Source organism: Haemaphysalis longicornis, unplaced genomic scaffold (assembly GCF_048455015.1).
Source record: "Haemaphysalis longicornis isolate Haplotype H1 unplaced genomic scaffold, Haemaphysalis longicornis Haplotype H1 scaffold_1, whole genome shotgun sequence".
NCBI lineage: Eukaryota > Metazoa > Arthropoda > Arachnida > Ixodida > Ixodidae > Haemaphysalis > Haemaphysalis longicornis.
The window spans coordinates 411,406,158-411,424,835 of NW_027526203.1; the positions used below are offsets into that span (position 1 = coordinate 411,406,158).

An 18,678-nucleotide genomic window follows, 5' to 3' on the forward strand; every position below is an offset into this window, starting at 1 on the left:
AGAGAGAGAGAGAGAAATAACTTTATTGGGAGAGGCTGGTGATCCTAGGCGTCGGCCAAGAGCCCTTGGGCTCTAGCAGCGCCTTCGGCCAGCTGGACGGCCCAAACTTGATCCGCTGGGTCGTGGCTGAGCAACACGGTCTCCCATTGCTCCGCCCGAGTGATTCTGCGCGCGGGTATAGCCGCCTGCGGGCAGGCCCATAGCGGATCTTTTTTTTTTAATTGCGATAGTATGCCCTTTGGCATAAGGTCCTACAGGTACAAGTTGGCACCCGTTTCCCGGAGGAAGTCCAGAAGACAGCGGTGGTGGGGCCCCAACAGCCATCGCTGAAGATGGCTGTGGGGGCCAGAGCAGGAGAAATCTTCATGGAGCTGACAAGCAAGCATATTAGAAAGAGAACGGGGTGGGATTTTTTAATCCACAGGGAAATAGCAGCAAACGTGGAGGAATTATTCAGCATTAACGAAAGAATTGCGGTCGTTGTTATCAAGCTAAACAAGCGATACAGAACAGCTACGAGGATGTCGAATCAGCAATGAAGAAGGCCGTTGGAAACTTCGGAATAAGCCGCGGCGTCGCAACAGTCGAGGAGATACACTGATGGGATTTGCAGAGAGAAATAACATGCAGGTAAAGAACACATTCTTCTGCAAATGCAAGACTAGCAAATGGACATGGAAAATCCCCAATGATAAAACAAAAAAATGAAATTGACTTTATTTTAAGTGACAAGCCAGGTATTGTGAAGGACGTGGAGGTGCTAGGCAAAATTCGGAGCAGCGATCATAGGATGGTTAGTTGCAAAGTAAGGCTGAATCTCAGAAGAGACAGCATGGAGCCAGTCAGAGCTAGGACGCAGGAATTTAAAATAGCCCCTAAGTTCGTTCTTCTAATTACGACGAGAACCTAACAACGGCAATCACAGCAGGGCCGTACCCAGAGGGGGGGTTTGGGGGTTCGAACCCCTCCCGAAATCTTTTCCAGGCAGCACGTAAACAATACTTACTGTTGCTTTCAGCAAAACTACCCCCTTCCCAAAAGGCTGCGTCTGCTGCAACCCGGGGCTTCCGAGCCGATTCCCCCCGAACTGGCAAATTCATAACCCCCCCCCCCCCCCCCTCCCCCGAAAAAAAATTCTGGGTACGGCCCTGAATCACAGTAACAGCAGCATGTAGGAAACAAACTGGGAAACTAACTCAGAAAACGAAGGAACTAACTGCATGCGAAAAGTGAGAACATGAAAGTTTCGAGAATAACAGACCGAGCTGTATTAACAGAAGGAAAACGAACGACATTCGTGCATACGTACATCATGGAAATGAAACGCTCGAGTCAGGAAGGTCTTCGGTATTTCCCTTCTTATGAATCACAATAATATTCGCGTTTTCCCAGGCTGTGGACAGTTTTTGAATCCTTAATAATTCTGGAAATGGGGCACCAAGCTTTGTATCTCCTCCATTTTTAAAAGAGAGAGACGGGTAGCGGAATCGTATACATGATCGGAAAGCTATGAGGGCCTCGTAAGTGTTTGTGAGGATGCGTATATGGAGGGCGGTAGAGGTGGGCCACAATCAAAGGCGACAGCTGACAACGCACAGCTCCGCATCGAGGCTGGAAAGTTATCTGCCAAGTATGGTAGTGCTCAGGGCATGTCCAAGCAAGGCCCGCGGCGTGATGGTTTACGCTTGCGTCCGTGAAAATGTCCAATTCGTTCTGAAGGCGATCCCTTTGGAGGCGTCGGATTCGCCGCTGCCGCAATAATGTATTTGCTGTGCGTAGAGGTATCAAGTGCTGGTCGCCGCCAGGATGCAATGGGGACTGGGTAATCGGGAAGTACTGGTAGTGTTCTGGCGTCCCACGCTGCTAAGGCGTGTCCATGGTGTGTAAGGGGTCTTTGAAGTCCGCCTGGGCTTTGGCCACGTTATGCCGTCGTCACCTGCATGCTTAATTTTCCTCTTCTCATGCTCTTGAAAGCCCTTTCTACTTCCTCTCGGAGTCTTTAGTCATTAGTGGGACATCAAAAGCCAAGCTTGTACGCTCAGTACTTTCCCCTTGTCTAACGTCACTAGCGTACAGCGTAGAATCATTCTGCTACTTCTATTATTTCGTCCATGTTGTGCGTAATGTTACCCTACTCGTCTCTGAGTGCTAGCTTCCTCTTGAACAGTGAATCTTTAAAAGAAGGGAGGATATACAAAACTTGGTGCCGCATTTTCAGAATGATTGAGGATTCAAAAAGTGCGCATAGCCTGGAAAAACGCGAATATATTCACAAGAAGGGAGATACCAAAGGCCTTCCTGACACATCGCATACTCTCAGTTGTTTACAAGCTGCTCAGCCATTGCTTAGCCAACCGCAAAAGTGGGGAAGCTGGGTAGCATGACGCTTTCAAATATTTCTACGAAAAACATTTTAAATTACTTATACATTTGTACAATAAAAAAAAAAACTTTGAATAGTCTTTTAAGAACAACAATTACGGTTCTGTCAGCCACACAGACAATTTTTGAGCCTGGCGCCGAGCCATGCCAAGCAAAAATGGGACGGGTTCCCGCGCTGCGCAAACTCGTATGTAAAGTGTAATTCACGTCAAATATTAAATAGAAACATTGGTACATAATATAAAAGCAACCAATCGTATTTATGATACATTTTTAGCTGGCTAGCGCCTATCGAGTTCTGCAAACCAAAATTCAAGGAGCAAAGAGTGATAAATATGGCGGTGAGCGATAACGTCTTACGATTGAAGTTGGACTTGCGGTGCGCGTTTCCGCGCCCCAATGCCCACGACCTGCTGTGGATAGCTGTAGACCAGTCAACGACGACAACGATAAAGGAACTGTCGAGGTTTATAAGGGCTAAGTACGGCCTTAAGAAGTGCGAGCTCTACTTCGAAGATGCTTGGTTGTCGCCCCAGGAGCCCATACAGATTTTGGTGGACAAGGATATCGTAAGGTATGTGCAGGATTCTAACCGTGTTCGATTGAATGCCGCCCGCACTGGCATGATCAATGTGCATGGAAGATCATTTTCTCTTCTAGAGTACTGTGAGGAAGAGCTGCGATAAGATGCTCGCTTTGGCTTTGGTTGTCCGAAACTCATTGCGGACACCTTTTTGTCGGCTAAGTTAGGGATTCGGAAGCTAAGTCGGTGTTGCACAAATTAACGCTTTTATTCCAGCCGTTCTGGTTTCAATCACTGGCCCTTCTCTCTTTCGTGCGGGGGCAAAGAATTCAGTTGTCGGCTCTGTGGTTGCGCTGACGTTTCTGCATAAGCTGTCTGTAGAAGTTCTAGGCAGTACTCGCCATTACCACTTTTTCCCTCGGAAGCTAGCCTTCTTCAATCCCGTCTAGTTTAAACCTTCTGCTGTGGGATAAGGAAGGTATTGTTGTGCATATTTTATTGAGGTATGCGCGAAAAGCAACACAGTTAAGTGGCAAAAAGAAAAGGTAGCCTCAAGTTTATAGTGTTGCCGGGCATTAAAGACCAACTGCACTCAAAATTTCGACTCTTGGAAACCTTATTCCCTTGCAGCCTCCCTACAAAGACTGCGAGATACAAAATATGAAGCTGAAATGCATGTGTGCACAGTGCAAACAACCATCAAAATGTGGCGACTTTAAAGCTGAAGTTGAGAAGAGTGCGGCCATTACGGCTAAGCTGAAGTGACATTGCAGCCGGCGAGTGAGTGGCCAGCCAGCAGGAGCCCTAGCTCAACCGGTTCTCTTGGCTGTCCAGAGTACCAAGCAACTGGCCGGCTGCAATGTCACTTTTGCTTTATGTCAGTTTGTGCGTTCCGGTGGCAGGTGCATCGTCGTCTGTGACGCAGCTATTTTAAACGTTTCTAATTAACACCTTTCACGAGGCTACCAGTCATGGCACAGTTAGTTTGGTGGTATGTACTTTACATTCAAAATAAATTTGGCTGAGGTGAAATTTGGATTCAGTTCGCCTTGAGGCTGCATTCCCAAACATGTCGTTAGTTCTCTTGATGCCAAACAAAGCATTTGTTCTGCAACAAAAATGTTTTACTTTTACCCTATTTACTGTTTTCATTTCCTCAGAGTCGTCAGCAGACGCAAGGGGCCACGAGATCCTGCATTTTGTGGTGACGGCAGCTTGAGAGCAGTTCAAGACGAATCTCCAGTCACAAAAAAGCAAAAGAAACGGGCTTCTGAGGGCAGTGCTGATATCACTGCGTTCGTGCTGGATGAGGAGGCAGACCCGTCTTTGGAAACTACCGAATGGCCTCAAGTCACTCACACATTCCACAATGTCCACACTGATATTTCGCAGAGCCACAGCTCTCCAGACATTTCGGTCGAACTTACAGATGACATTGTGGTGGAAGATTCCACGAAGAAGTGCAAGCAGCATCCTAAGAAAAAAAAGCCTGAGGCAGATGTGGAGGTGACAGAGGAAGTTCGTGAGACACAAGCCCAGGAGAAACACATAGTTATCAGTTCTGGCTCAGAAGAGGTGGAGGAATGGGAATGGGTGGAGCTTGAACCGTGCTGGAAAGCCGGGTTGGTGACAACTTCGGCTCGGTCCATGCAAGAGGAGGCGGAGGCAGTGGCGCAACACGGACGTGCAAACAGCGGAGGAAGGCCGGTACCTGCTGACTCCACAGTCCAGCTTCCATTCGAAAATCCTCCAGACGAAGATGCTGTGGAGCAATCCAATGCTCAAAAGGTGGTGAGATATAGCACATTGCTGATGACATTGAAAATAAGCCGCAATAGATGTTGAAGCATAGCAAAGTAATAGGGAACGTTTATTTCACAAGAACCACTTTGTTAGGCTGGCTGGTTTTTTTTCTCCAATTTTAGTTCGGGTAAGGATTTAAAATGCACTGGGAAGGGGAAAACGTGGAATGCTGAATAGGCTGGAATGACGTCGTTTGGGTGAAAACTCTGATTGATGTCATCTTGTTATCTGCTTCTCAAGAGGTCTTTCAAGGTAACTTGAAGAAAAGAAAAAAACGTTTCAAGCTTTTAAAATGCATGCAGGCATCAGTCCCTCTTGTCTCCCTAGGAAATATTTTCAAACAAGTGCAAACTGGATGTTTTTTTTTTTCTTCAGAAAATATGGAAATTTTCAATGAGACACTCTAGCCCTGTAAGGCTGGAACTCAGTCACAGATTCTGAGCAAGAGCCTGGGTGGAGAGGTGTAAAGTGGTGCCACAAAGTTCAGTGTCGATAACCGCAAACTGAGTTACCATCAAGCAGCAGCACTGCACTCGTAGCTCGAAATGTGCTGTGGAATCCCTAAATACCCTGTATTTTTTTGGAACTTTTTAGGTGCCTTTGAGAATTGTTTCATCTTGGGCAGCTTCCTTGAGGCACTCAGAAACGCTGGCAATATTGATCCACGCATTGGCGCTAGTTCTAGAGGGTTTCTTGTGGACCAGTTGCATGCAATATATATTATATATATAATATCATCTTCAAGTTCATCTTAACAGGAGTTAAGATGAACTTAAAGGTACCATGCAAACTTGTTTATCTTATCAAAAGTTCTTCTTAACAGAACACATGGCAGGTAGGTCTCCTTGCGAGGCGAATACTAAAAGTTTACTCGCTGACTCCTTGGCCAACAGCTGGGGTGGTGGTGGCGCGGTAGGTGGCAATGACGTTTGCTCACATGCTCCCGCTGAGGGATGGCATTGGTCAGGAGTTTGTGTGTTCACAAATAGGAGAGTCTCCTTCATTGTGTTCTTTGAAGTTATTTTTTTCTCCTCTCCTTTTCTTCGCTCCTTTTGCTTTACCATCGGCTTAAGGGAGTAGTGGTGGAGAAGGCAGCTTTATCTGCAGGTCTTTCTTTCTGGCCTCTCTCCCTCTTCCCGTTCTGTGGCACAGGGACGTAGATTCACTTCGCACCGATGCCGCCTTTTCTTTCTTTTTTCTATTTTTTTTCTTTTATTTCTTTCCTTTCTTTCTTTCTATCTTTCTTTTTTCTTTCTCTTCAGTCGCATGAATGCCCCACCAAGCGGCAGCGGTGGCGGTCACTGCGAAAGTTTGGCACATGTGAGGCGGTTCGTCCTAAGGGATTTTCTTTTTTTTTTTTTTTTTTTTTTTTTTTTTTGCATTGAGTCTGGAAAACCAAACAAACATACCCAGTTGTTCGGCATATCCGAGAATTCGGCTTAACGGAGTACATCTTAACAGGAGTCTGCTGTATAGTAAAGCATTAGTAAATGTCTTTATGTTTGGAGTGCAGAAAATATAAAGCAGGAAATGCAGTATGGCCATTTTTCTAATTATGCTCAGTTAGATGTTGCATGGTCCTGCATCTTTTATTATTTTTTCCACCGATTTTTGTTTAATACTGAGTTAGCAATTGGCTTTATATTCTTACCAAGACTCAAGACACACCAGGAAGTGTCACTTCCAGCTTACCTGAATTGTATATACGCATCATTAACTGAAGTTTGAAGGGCCACCGTAGCAAGTGGAATCCATCAAATTACATTCAGGTTATTGCCTTCAGACAGGCTTGAAATTATCCACAAATATGTTTGCTGTGAACCCTACATTGCCCCATTGCATGACCCTACACTCATTAAATTGGGCTGGGTGGTCACGTAATAAGAAGATAGCTAAATTTTGCTTGATGATGCATGTTCCACCACCATCAAGCAAGATGGCTGCTTTTTTTTTGCTTTTGACTCCTCTCATTTTCACCAGGATTTTAAAGAAAGTTTCGAGGAGGCAGCACCAGCAACCAAGACCGAAGACGACCCACCCAAGGGCAAGGACTACTCTTGCTACCCACGCCTCAAGTCTCCTCCCGAAGTGGGAGCCGTCATCGCCTTCAAGGTGAGGTGGCAGCAATGGAACTGGGAACTACTCACCAGGCTCTGTGGTTTAAGCTCTGCACCAAAACGTCGCATTAGTTGAGTTTTTTTTTTTAACAATTTCGTTTCAAGGCAGCCGCCATAAGCGCAAATACTTTTATAGACTTCTTTTTTCTTTTTGCATGGATGCATAGACTACCTGTTTTAAAAGGACTATGAAGACAACGTACAATTTTGCTACAATCAAAGGTCGTGTCTGAGGCAGTACACTCAAGCTAATTTTCATGTGCACTTGAATCAAATATGTCATATATTGAGGAAAACAGAAGGTGGTGGCTCAGCTGCTGTTTTTCTGCACATAACTTGTCACACAATTTGTCAACCCTGTGTGCTTGGCTGATACTGCCCAAATTGTTGGAATATTCAAATATCTTTGTGGGATTTCAGTTCTCGATTATGTTTCAAATAAATAGCAATATTTTGCGGCAATAAGACAATTAGTAAATATCTACAGCTAAATAAGAGAAATCAGCATGAATCGGAGGCTGGAGCTGAAAGTGGCTTTGCTAACTGCGGTGACATGCGGCATCTCCTGAGTAGCTATTGCAACAGTGGGATTCATTTTGAAAGAACAAAAATTATGAATTAATTCTGCTCTTCATTTTTCTTCTGCGCTCCAACTTTTTCTTTTGAACTCAAGTCATCCAATTCTAGTCGCTTCCATTGCCTGAGGAAAGAACAAAGTTCGGGACTGTCCTGCTAGGCAGGTAGGCTAATGACAAGCTGAAACACTTTAATTTTTTTTGATCTCTGGTTACAAGCTAACAGTTTCTTAACTGCAGCACAGAGTACCTTCTGCCCATTTTTGGCTGTTCTTTTTTGGCTTTTACCAAGTCATATAATGGTGCAGCAAGTGGGTAATCTGACATTGACACCTTTAAACACTAATTCCTAGGTAATGGCAACAACGTAAACGAATTCATTGCGCGGTATGAGCTGCTGAATCTTTCGAGTAAGGCACAAAGTTGTCTTCATGACCTCTTCAATAATGAACTAGAACGCAGTTGACACTGCAGTCAACAAATCATTTTAATCAAATCCTTCCGGAATACTCAAATTTGACTAGTTAGTAAAAAGTTGCAGCTGAAATACGTAGCATTCTAGTGTTATACGCAATAACGGAAAAGGTACAACGTTACTTTTTCACAGTAACTGTAACCGTAACAAGTTACTTTTGGAAACTCTGCAACTGTAACTGTAACAGAGTTACTTTTTTGGCTCAGGAAACTGTAACTGTAACACTGTTACTTTTGGCTGGTAACGTGCACATGACTGATTGTAGCGCAATTAAATTATTTAATTGTGTACTCTGAACAGTGTGTATTTGCATTTTTAATTCCATTATCAAGTATCAGCCCCTGAATACAGAGCTCCCATTTTTATAATGGCTATAGCTTCTGCATAAAAAAAAAACAGTGCAAATTTCTTTAGCAATCCTTAAACATGATGATGCACTAAAGTCCGAGGATGTCGGTGCAGTCAACAGCTGCGGCAGGAGTAAGTAGAGGCAAATTGGGGGAAAAAAAAAAAAGAAATGCTTATGAAAGGCAGGAGGTGTGTGCTTATGATATAGGACGACTAGGGAAACAATTTTCAGCTAATTCAGAGTGAAGCAATGAAACGCAGTCAGCACTCGCATGCCAAGACTGGGAAAACATCACAGCCGCTTGCGGTACGTGCTACGTGCTGTCCCCATGTGAAACCGACTCCAAAGTTTCGTCACCAGTAAAAAACATTGAAAGACTCTGGCACTACTTTATGTCTGCCTGATGTAATTTAGTTACGACACAACAAAAACAGACCTAAATAATAAATGCAAGAAAAAGAAGATTTATCAAAAGATTGACATGCTCTTACTTAAGGACTGTTAAGTAACTCTCTTGCAATTTTCTCATGTACGATGATAATGTCCAAATTGTTCAGGCGAGATGTCCCAACACTGCCAAATACACTTCCCCCACATTTAAAGAGAATTTTCCAAAAGGTGTCGAGAAGCTGAACAGATTTATGACGGAAAAGCATGTTTTTGAGCCCATCAACCGTGGGAATTTTAAGATGTAAGGAAATGCAGCTGCATAGGGATGATTCACCTTTGGTCCTTCAATATAGGAATGACCTGCCAATGTAGGCGTATTCAGTGCCCAACCGTTGCGTTGAATATAGTGTTGGATTTAAGTATGCTCCTTGAAACGAGGATGGGGCTGCACATGTTTGAAGAAATCTGTTTGGAAAGCACGTGGAAAATAATCTAAGAATGACTGTGAAAATTGTGGAAACAACAGAAAACTACCACCATCTCCAGATTTTTGTATTCAGAATTGTGCCTCTCGTCACTGAAATGAGCGTCCCATTCTACGGCTGCAAGGTCCCATTCGATTGCTGCTAGAGGCTGTTTTCTGGCAGTTGGCTGAACTAGAGGTTTTGGTTGAACCCCATAGAGTTCCGAACAGTCAATGCTGCCTGGTAACATAAATAACAACCTTAAACTAGGCTCGAATGCGAAACTTGAGGCTGAGTAGGGTTCACAAAGGGGCTGATTTTGAAAATAGGCGTTTATATGAACAACAAAAACACCATAAAAGCTCTTCTTAATCTCTAATTTATGCTCATATAGTATCAAAATGGGGTGATAGGCAAGCAAGGAGCAAAATAGGCATTTGACTAAATTCCGATTTCTAGTTATGACAACTGACAACTTTAGCAGCATTCCTCTTAAGCACTACTTCTTGAGCAGTGGCCTCAACTGTAACGCCATTTGTCTCCTGGCATCACCCCTAGAGCATCCCTTGCCTTTGAGGCTCTAAGCTGAAACCCCACACAGTCACTACTACCATGTTTTGTCAATAAATTACGAATAATTTCAGCAAATTTATTTTTTCCTTTATAGTTTGGCTTAATTAACAAATATTAAGCAGTAGCAGCAGCAATTTTGGCAGTTGATGCGAATATGGTTGCTCACTGTGTGGTTTCGTACGGTAAGAGTTAAAGTGAATTTTTCTATGGGGAATTTTTTTGTTAATTAGAATCTGATGTCTTTCCACTAATGAGCGTGATAATGTTTTAGTAGCATACACTAAACAAACACTCGCCACCTGAATGCAGTCATTCATTCTGTTATTTGCTGAGCATCTTTTTTAGGCACATGCTAAGAAGTTTTCCATGCCGGAGTTAAACATAAAACCCGGTGCAAGTGTGCTGTGGCATATACGGTGGAATCTCGATGATACGATTCTGGGTGATACGAATTTTGGAAGGTCGAATTTCTGAGAAGTCTTGGCGAAATTGCATTGGGCAAAATTTCAGCTGCTACGAACGGACCTTCGCGGCCCGCTGGATCATACGAACGAGCCGGAGAGGCGCCCAACTTCTGAGCGAGCAAGCGACGGCGACGTACGGGCTCTCTCTCCCCTCTTTGTCACTCTTTCTCTAGGAATGCCCAGGCTGTTGTTTTCTTATCATGAAAATGCGCCGCACACGCCACAGGCGCGCTGATGCTGCCACAGAACCACCCGCATGCAGCGCGCAGCGCGGCCAGCGGCGGCAACCTTGTGGTGGCTTCGGCCACGAAGTGGTGCGGGGCGCTCGAGCGACCACTTCTAACCGCCCTTTAAAATGCCGCTCAAGGCACACGTGAAGTTGCTTGTGCAGTAAAGAAACTGATAGTATAGCGGTACTATAAAACGGTACTATACTAAAATGGTACTATAAAACATAATCCGCACCGCTAGTGAAAGCGCCCATGAAATATCTGCTGGCGTGGTAAGCCTAAACATCTCTGGCGGAGCCAGCCGGCTGTCTCGAGCGCTTCGAAACTGCTGCCATGAGGCGCGCGCCTCCCCATTAGCGCAACTCGTCAGGCTCCTCCCACTGCCGCAGGCACAAAATCGTCGACGCGGGTGTGAAAAAATCGCATGTGCAACGCCGACGGGCATGAATCGCGTGCAAAAACGCGCCATGCGGTTCACGCCTTGATTGTTAGGTGTGTAGTGAGCTCAGGCACCACAAGTGAGAAGACGAGTGCGAAGTTTTACGCGCTCCGGAAAGGACTGCTCAGCGACATGGAGGTTAAAAAAAGCATAAAAAAATCACGGATTTCTTCACGCGAAAGTAAGCAAAAAAAATAAACGAAAACTTTTTTTAGTGCTCAGTTTTTTTTGGTCTGTGTTGGCTCATGCTTCATATGAGTTTTGTTTTGAATGATACGAATATTTTTCGCGGTTCTGCGAGATCTGTACCATTGAGATTCTACTGTATTGAGGAAATAATGCACAGAATCCCGTTTTGAGTGAGCTGACACATTTAAGCCATACGGAGGCAATGCTTAATTATTAATTGTCTGTCCCAGTTGCATTTAGGCTGTTCGTCATTCTTTTATCCTGAAAAGCATCGAAGTGATTCCCATCACCACCACTTCCTTCTTTATATTTTTTTTTGTGTGTGTGTACGCAGGTATTGGACCTTGACTACTACTATCGTGCCACCGTGTCCGACTACAAGGTATTCCTCTGATGCAATTATGTGCTTTCTAAGATGGTTATGTTGATATTGACACCGCCCTTTTTGTAATGAGTGATCCCAATCGCTTTCCCCGAAGTTGCCAACCGGATTTAGGTTTGTGTGTGGGTTATGTGGTGAGTTAGGCTTCAAAGCCTTTGGAGTCGTTTCACTTTTGCAAATAGGTACAGAATGGAGCTGCATTTATACATCTACTTCCTTCGAAAGAAATTAAAAAGGGGTGAGTGGAATGAATTTAATGAAAAGATACAACAAAACGTGGAGGCACCGCAACAGTTTTAACAAACAAAGCTTTTTGTGACCCTTTCAAGTAACCACCAATCATTGCTGCTGGTTTCACGTCCGGGTTACCAAGTTGTAGGAATGGGCTGTTAACTCGGTCGATGTGGCCTCCTACATTTATTGCAGGTGCATAAGTTGGGCTGGAACTGGGAGTGTTTGCGACCTGCTAAGCCCAGGTGCATGGTCATGTTTGTTATGATCTGGCGTGTAGCACAGCTCAAGCTGAAGGCCATGCACCACTGACAATGATGGTGGCGTGCACCTATGGTGCTGATAGCGGCGCGAAAGGCAAATGGTGATGCTGCTTCTACACTGGTCTGCATCATGTGGGTTAAGCTATTATTTGAAGGGTGCCGGTTCTAGGCAGTTAACGAAAAAAGGCAGTGGGGTAGCCTAGGCTTCGTGCCAGTACTACACATGAATCACTGGTTTGGAACATGAGTGACAGTTGTCTTTCTATTAAGCATTGATATCGTAATTTTTTGTTTCAGTCTTTTCCTTTGCTTAAATGTTCGTGACTGGAAAAATGGGTTGTTTTTGGGTAGTCCAGGACATATTTTTTCCTGCTACAGAAAATGATTGATGCTAAAGTGTAAGGTATGAAATGATATAGGAAGGACAGGCCCTACTAGTAGTATTAATTTCAAACAATGGATTTTTATAGAATATTGTAGAAAAAAGTCATCAAAACAAAAAGTAAGTAAAAGAAAAAGTATTGATGAAAATATCAATGCTTTATGCACGGGGTAAACAAAAAAAATTGAAATAAACAATTGGAATGCAAGGGCCTTTTAGAATAATACTGCAAATATAAGCTCTGTAAGTACAAAAGTTGTTTGCATACATACAAAAATAGAAGCACTAGTGCCTCTCATGCCACCGTGCGAAGCAGTTCCTCGACGCGGTGAAACAAAAGTTGGCTTCACTGTGCAACCGGTGCCAGGAAGTCCCACCCAAACAAAGTAGACACCCTGCAGGTAAGAGCTGTGACCTTTAGAACAGGCCGTATATGTTTACATCAACGCGCGGCACCGATAGAGCTTCCCGAGAAGAAAGCAAAACTTACTGGCGGATACCTGCTGGTGTTTTGGGTTGTTTGACGCACTTTCGCCGTCCGTACTGAAGTCTGATGAATCAACGTCGTTTTACCTGTCTGTGCTGCTACCATCATCCGGAGATCACAGCTCAGATTTGCCATGCCGTGGAGCATTGGCAAGCAGCATCGGTGCCGCAACCGAAACCACATGCACCCGACAGCAAAGGAGATTTAAAAATCCCCCCGCGGCAGAGAAAAGAAACTCGAAAGCGAAACTGATGAAATTTTTCCTCTTTTACCCTTGGGATGGCGTTAGCTGTCCAGAAGCACTCGGAGAGCTCCAAAATTTTAGTTTGCATCCATCAATAACGTACTATTGGTGGGAATAGGCACAGTCACGAAAGTGTTAATGTATTCTCCCAAACAAATGTGTGTCGAATAAATAAATGAGTAGCTTATTGCCGAAGCATGCGGACATTGCTGCACAGTTGCAAAAGGCTTTTCTCTCCCCTCTCTCCCTTGCTTCACCCTTGCAGGAAGGCAAGGTGGTGCGTTACAGCAGCGTCAACGGCATGATACGCATAGAGCTCAAGGATGCGGAAGCCAGAAACAGTGAGCAGAGACCTTTGTCAGCTCTTCATTTCTTTCCTTCATCCCTGTGGCACTGCGCCTCCCACACTGGTTGGGTTGTGTCTGTTGTATTCTTTGCTTGCTCTTGCCCTTTTATTGTTATCATTATTATATTGGGGGACTCTGTTTTTCGTCTTCCTTCTGCCCTATCGACTTTGCCTGGGAATCATTTTTTGCAACGCCTACCACTGCGACGCTAGCTGAATCTTGTGTGGGTCTATAAATGTTGGGCAGTTTAACACATGTAACCATTTATTTCACTATTCAGCAGATGCTCTGAGGTTTTTCGGTAATACTCCAAAGCAGAGGAAGCATCAGGTGACAATGTTGAGCACCCTGCAAAATACCAAAGGGACGCCACAGGGGTTTGCAATGCCATTTGGTGCTACCCCAGTCTCCAAAACTTAAATTTTCACCTGGCTTGAGATTAAAATAGGTTTTCTTTTTTTTTTTTTGTTGTTTTTTTGTGACATGCAATTTATATACGGCGAGCGCACTTGCAGTCTCCTTAAATTCCGAAGTTCAGGAGTTGACAGAGTTGATATCACCAAATCATACAAGCACAGTGAGCTCTACAAGCACAGTGAGAGCTTTACTTTTGAGCACTATTTTCTTGTGAAGAAATGTGTGTCACTCAGCATAGAAAAGAAGCCCCGGAAGATCGTCCCACATTTTAGACATTCATGTAGCAAGGTAATTGGAACATGTTTACAATCCACTTCAGTCTGCCCTTAATTGTCCCAGAACTTCCCTATCTGGGGAGGGATAATAACTCTCCTTGCTTTTCCATTGCTCATTTATTTTTAATAGTGGTTCACCAGACAGAGCTTGGGTACTGTCATAGTCGGGGGTCCGGAGACTCGGGGTTCACGGCATCGGACCAGGATTGAGGGGTCAGGGTGACAAGGAGAAGAAAGAAAATTTATATACAGGTGGTGTTACATGGTCTAAGTACAGGGTTGAGTCCCAAACAATGGGCCTGCATGACCTTGAATAGAGTTTCAGGTCCTTCTACAGGGTCTCTGGCTGGAACTGCATGGACCAATCACAGCACAGGCACCATGTAAGCAGGGCCTCTGCCATTGGGCCCTCCGGGGCTGTTCACTGGGAACACATGAACCAACCACAGTGCAGGCTCCATGTTTCCAGGCCATCGGTCCGGGGTTCTGTGGGGTCTGCAAAAGTGGGCCCACTCTCCAGTCATGGTGAAGGACGCGGAGAGGGTGCCGACCTGGACTGCCAGGCACGCCAGATGGGCGCATTCCTTTTCGTTGTTGCAGTAGTCTGGGCATTTCGTTGGTGTTTAGCCCCGTGTTTCGAGGAAAGAGGCTTGCTTGGCTTCTCAGGACCTCCGCAACCGTGGGAAGGGTTGCTGGCCGCTTTAGGGCGATTCCACAAGCCATACGAAATACACTTGTGATGCAGCACATGAGGCTCCGATGTTTTATTGTCTGGTCTTGGTAGCGGCAGCTTCCTCCTCCACCAGGAAACTTGACCTGAGGGCTAGCAGCCGGACCTGGTCACTCGAAGCGTCGGCTGTAGTCGAATGGCGTTTGCCACTGCAGACCATGTTCCTCGGCCTTCCGCTTGTTTGGGCAGCTCTGGCGTATAATGCTACACCATTTTACATGATAACACAAACGCACACAAAGCCATACAGCGTGATAAGTATGTGGCCCACTCTAGAGCCATTGGGTCAGTAACAGAGCAAACTGTCCTCTATAAAAAGCTAATTTTTATAACAAAGAAGAAAACAACCCTAAAACTACTCCCCAGAACACAATGGAAGCCCAAAATTTTGTGGATACAAGTTTTTGCTCTCTCTCTCTCTCTCGCATTCCTTTTTCATGCTCCCAATCAAACCACGTAGTTGGTATCTGACAATTTCTTCAGAAACTCCGCTGGACTTTCCCACGGAGCTATCAGCTTGTTTGCCTTGCTAGGCCGTAGTAGCATGACCTTGCCGTTTTCTTTAAACAAGTGCTTCTGGACTGTTTGGTCGTAATAAAGCTTGGATTTTGCTTGTGTGGCACTCGTGCAAGCCTCTGCCACCTCACACGCTATGCTCATTCTTTTGAGCAAATACAGCACGTACTCATCAGTTGTCTCCTGGTGCTCCCTCATCCAGTTGTCGCGAAGCATAAGGAATGGCGATTGCAGTTCGTGGCCGTACACCAGCTCCGCAAGGCTAAACCCGATAGACTCGTGCAGCATTGTGAGCATTGTGCGCAATGCAAATGTCACCGCTGGGCGGCAATGCTCCCAGTCGATAGAGTGCTCATGACATAAAGCCCTTAGCATCCGCTTCAGCATTGAATGCCAGCGATCTACGCTGTTTGTCTGTGGATGGTATACCGAGCTGTGTACGACCTTTATGCCGCACTTCTCCAAGAAAGTGGTAGTGAGAGCGCTCGAAAAATGCTGCCCTGATCACTCTGTGGTTTTGTGGGGAAACCTACGCGTGAAAAAATTCTCAGAACGTCCACCACCTCCGTAGAACTAAGCTCCTTAAGGGGAACAGCCTCAGGAAACTTTGTCGCTGGACAGAGCATTGTCAACACATACTTGTGTTCTGAAGCTGTGGTGGGAAGCGGCCCTACCAAGTCGATGACTACACGCTGAAACGGTTCAGTGATTAGCTGAACTAGTTTCAGTGGTGCCTTCCACTTGTCAGACGATTTTCCCATGCGCTGGCATGCATTGCATGACATCACAAAATGCTCCACATTGCGGAAGCAGCCCGGCCAGTAAAATTCCTGGAGGAGTCTTGCTTTCGTCTTTTTGACTCCCAGATGCCCCAACCACGAATTGTCATAGGCCATGTGCAGAATATCTGTTCTATATTTCATTGGCACCACTAACTGCTTAAACGATCTTCTCCGCCTGTCTTGGTAGTGGCGACAAAACACGCCGTCTTTCTCGAAAAAAGTGACATTTTTTTGTGTCACCCCCTTTCCTGGATTGAATCCAGGCATCTTACACTCTTGTCTGCCCTCTGCTCCTCAAGAAACGTAACCGAGCTGACGCCATGCAGGTGTTGAAATGCAGCGGACCTCAGTGGATACATGCACGCCCGTCCCTCCTTTCTTTCGAGAAAGCATTCCTCTGCGTTTCCTCTGTACACAGCCCCATTGACGGCCACCCTCCCTTCGCCGCGATCACCCGTCCACAGTTGGGCAGTCTTAACTGCTGTCTGGTCATTCTCGGGCTCCTCCCGGCTCTGAACCCTCTCTTCCTTCACTGTTGGTGGGATGTTTATGCTTTTTCCCCCCTGCTGGGATGTTCTTGTCCCCTGATGCCTCGTTCTCGAGCGTCGCGGCTATTTCGCGTGCCTTTGCGCGCGTCAGCACCATCGCTGTTCCCTCGCAGGAGCTGAAGCCTCTCTCTCTCGCAGGAGTTGGTCCGATTTGTTAGTAAACAAATAGGGGTACAGTAGAGGGAGGTTCTTCGACACCACCGCCTCTGTCTCCAGCCTCCCGAAGGGACCTTCTATCGCTACTTTCGCCACCGGCAAGCAAACACTTCGTGCCACCATGACTTGTGTAATCCAGGAACATTTCCCCGTGTAATCTTCCATTTTTACGAGGTTTCGGGTGAATGACATCTATTGTAGCCGCGGAATCCCTGAGAACGTGGCAGGGTTTCTCGTTCACTGTCAACCCGTGCAAATAAGGGGCCAGAAGCTTCTTGTTTTCTTCGCAGTCGCTGACATACGAAAAGACCACCCTGTGTTTCTTGTGAACCACAGCTATGTGCTCTGGTTCTCTGCAGTTGTAGCAAACCAAAGGCTGTTGAGCTTCAAACCTTCTCCTTTGATCGTTGCGCACAAACTCTGCTTCCGCCTTTTAGGTCCACCTGCTATCGCCTGCTTTCCAAGCCCGCTCAGCACTGTGTTGGTTGGGGACTCTTTTAGGCTCCGGATTGTGACTCCCATCCTGCTTACGAACATACGGTTGGGCTGTGCCTGATGGCTTTTTGAAACGTTCGTGGTCACTAGCCTGACGCTTCCAGCGGGAGGCGTATTCTTCTGCTAGTTGAGCAGCTTTGCCCACAGTTGCAGGGTTTCTATCCTGAATCTAAAATGTCATCGCATGAGACAAGCCTTTGTAGAATTGCTCTAGCCCCACTGCCTCAACGACTTTGTCATGGTTTTCATATGCCTGAGCTCCTTTCAACCACTCCTGAGCACGAGGTCACGGGTTCGATTCCCGGCCGCCGCGGCCGCTTTTCTGATGGAGGCGAAAAGCAAAAACGCCCGTGTGTACGAGATTTCGCCGCACGATAAAGATCCCCAGGTGGTCAAAATTAATCCGGAGCCCTCCACTACGGCACGCCTCATCGCCTGCATTGCGTCGGCACGTTAAACCCCTCAATCAATCAATCAATCAATCTTTCAACCACTCAGTCAAATCCGCCTTGAGCTTGGAACCATACTCCATAAATGACTCACCCACCAGAACCAATGCACCACGAAATCTCTGCCAAAATGCCTCAGCAGAAAGGCGAAACCTGTCAAGCAGTGCCTTCTTTACGGCCTCGTATTTTCTACCCTGCTCTGCCATTAGTCTCGCCACTACATCAGCCGCCTTGCACGATAAAAGTGTCAGCAGGCGCTGGGGCAATGTGCTGCGCGCACAGTTTATCTTTTCGCAGGTCCTCTCAGAGTTGACGAGAAAAAGTCCTATGTCCTCCCAAACTCTGCAAGGTTGCATGAGATATTTCATCTTCATGGATTCGGCGCTCGCCTCACTGCGTGTACTCTCCTCGCTCCCTGCTCGAAGCTGCCTTGACGACTCTCCCAGCTCCATTTTCTTTAGCTGAAACGCCTGCTCCTCTGCTTGGCGCCTATCCTCCCGTTCCCCTTGCTCGCTGTCTCTCCTCTCACTCCTCTGCTAAGCGTTTCTCCCCTTGCCCTCACTTGAGCCGCTCCTGTTCATGCTGTCTCTTTTGGAGCAACTTGGCTTCATTTCACCTCTCTTTTATACTCCAGCATTCCTCAAGCTCATCATCCGCTTGTTCAGATCCATGATCAGTGCTGCTTTCTTATGAGTAGTGATTTCAACCACAAAATCTCTGGGCAGTTGAAAACACGCTATTGGTTTTAGCAAAAACCTTGGCTAAAGACTTGATGCCTCATATAAAAAAAGCTAGGTACTCACCCGCACTGAATGACTCTGCTGCGCTGCACTGATCCCACCGCTCGCCGTTCAGTTGTCATAGCTGGGGGTCCGGGGACTCTGGGTTCACCGCATCGGACCAGGATTGAGGGCTAAGGGTGGTGAGAAGAAAGAAGGTTTATATACAGGGGGTGTTACATGGTCTGAGTGTAGGGTTGAATCCCAAAGAATGGGCCTGCA

At 46.0% G+C, this 18,678-nt stretch overlaps 1 protein-coding gene across 4 annotated transcripts in view; it reads left to right on the forward strand.

Annotated features, from left to right (window-relative positions):
- The first annotated feature begins 2,494 nt into the window (after positions 1-2,494).
- LOC144155503 (uncharacterized) overlaps positions 2,495-18,678 on the forward strand; it is a 33,628-nt gene continuing 17,444 nt past the window's right edge. For 2 of the 4 annotated variants that reach the window (XM_077686993.1, XM_077686992.1), the window contains exons 1-6: positions 2,495-2,956; positions 4,066-4,696; positions 6,689-6,820; positions 10,162-10,248; positions 11,308-11,355; positions 13,228-13,303. In XM_077686993.1, coding sequence (XP_077543119.1) covers positions 2,718-2,956; positions 4,066-4,696; positions 6,689-6,820; positions 10,162-10,248; positions 11,308-11,355; positions 13,228-13,303 — 1,213 coding nt within the window. In that variant the 5' untranslated portion in view covers positions 2,495-2,717. The remainder of the gene's footprint in view (positions 2,957-4,065; positions 4,697-6,688; positions 6,821-10,161; positions 10,249-11,307; positions 11,356-13,227; positions 13,304-18,678) is intronic. The other 2 variants (XM_077686994.1, XM_077686995.1) reach the window with 2 other exon arrangements.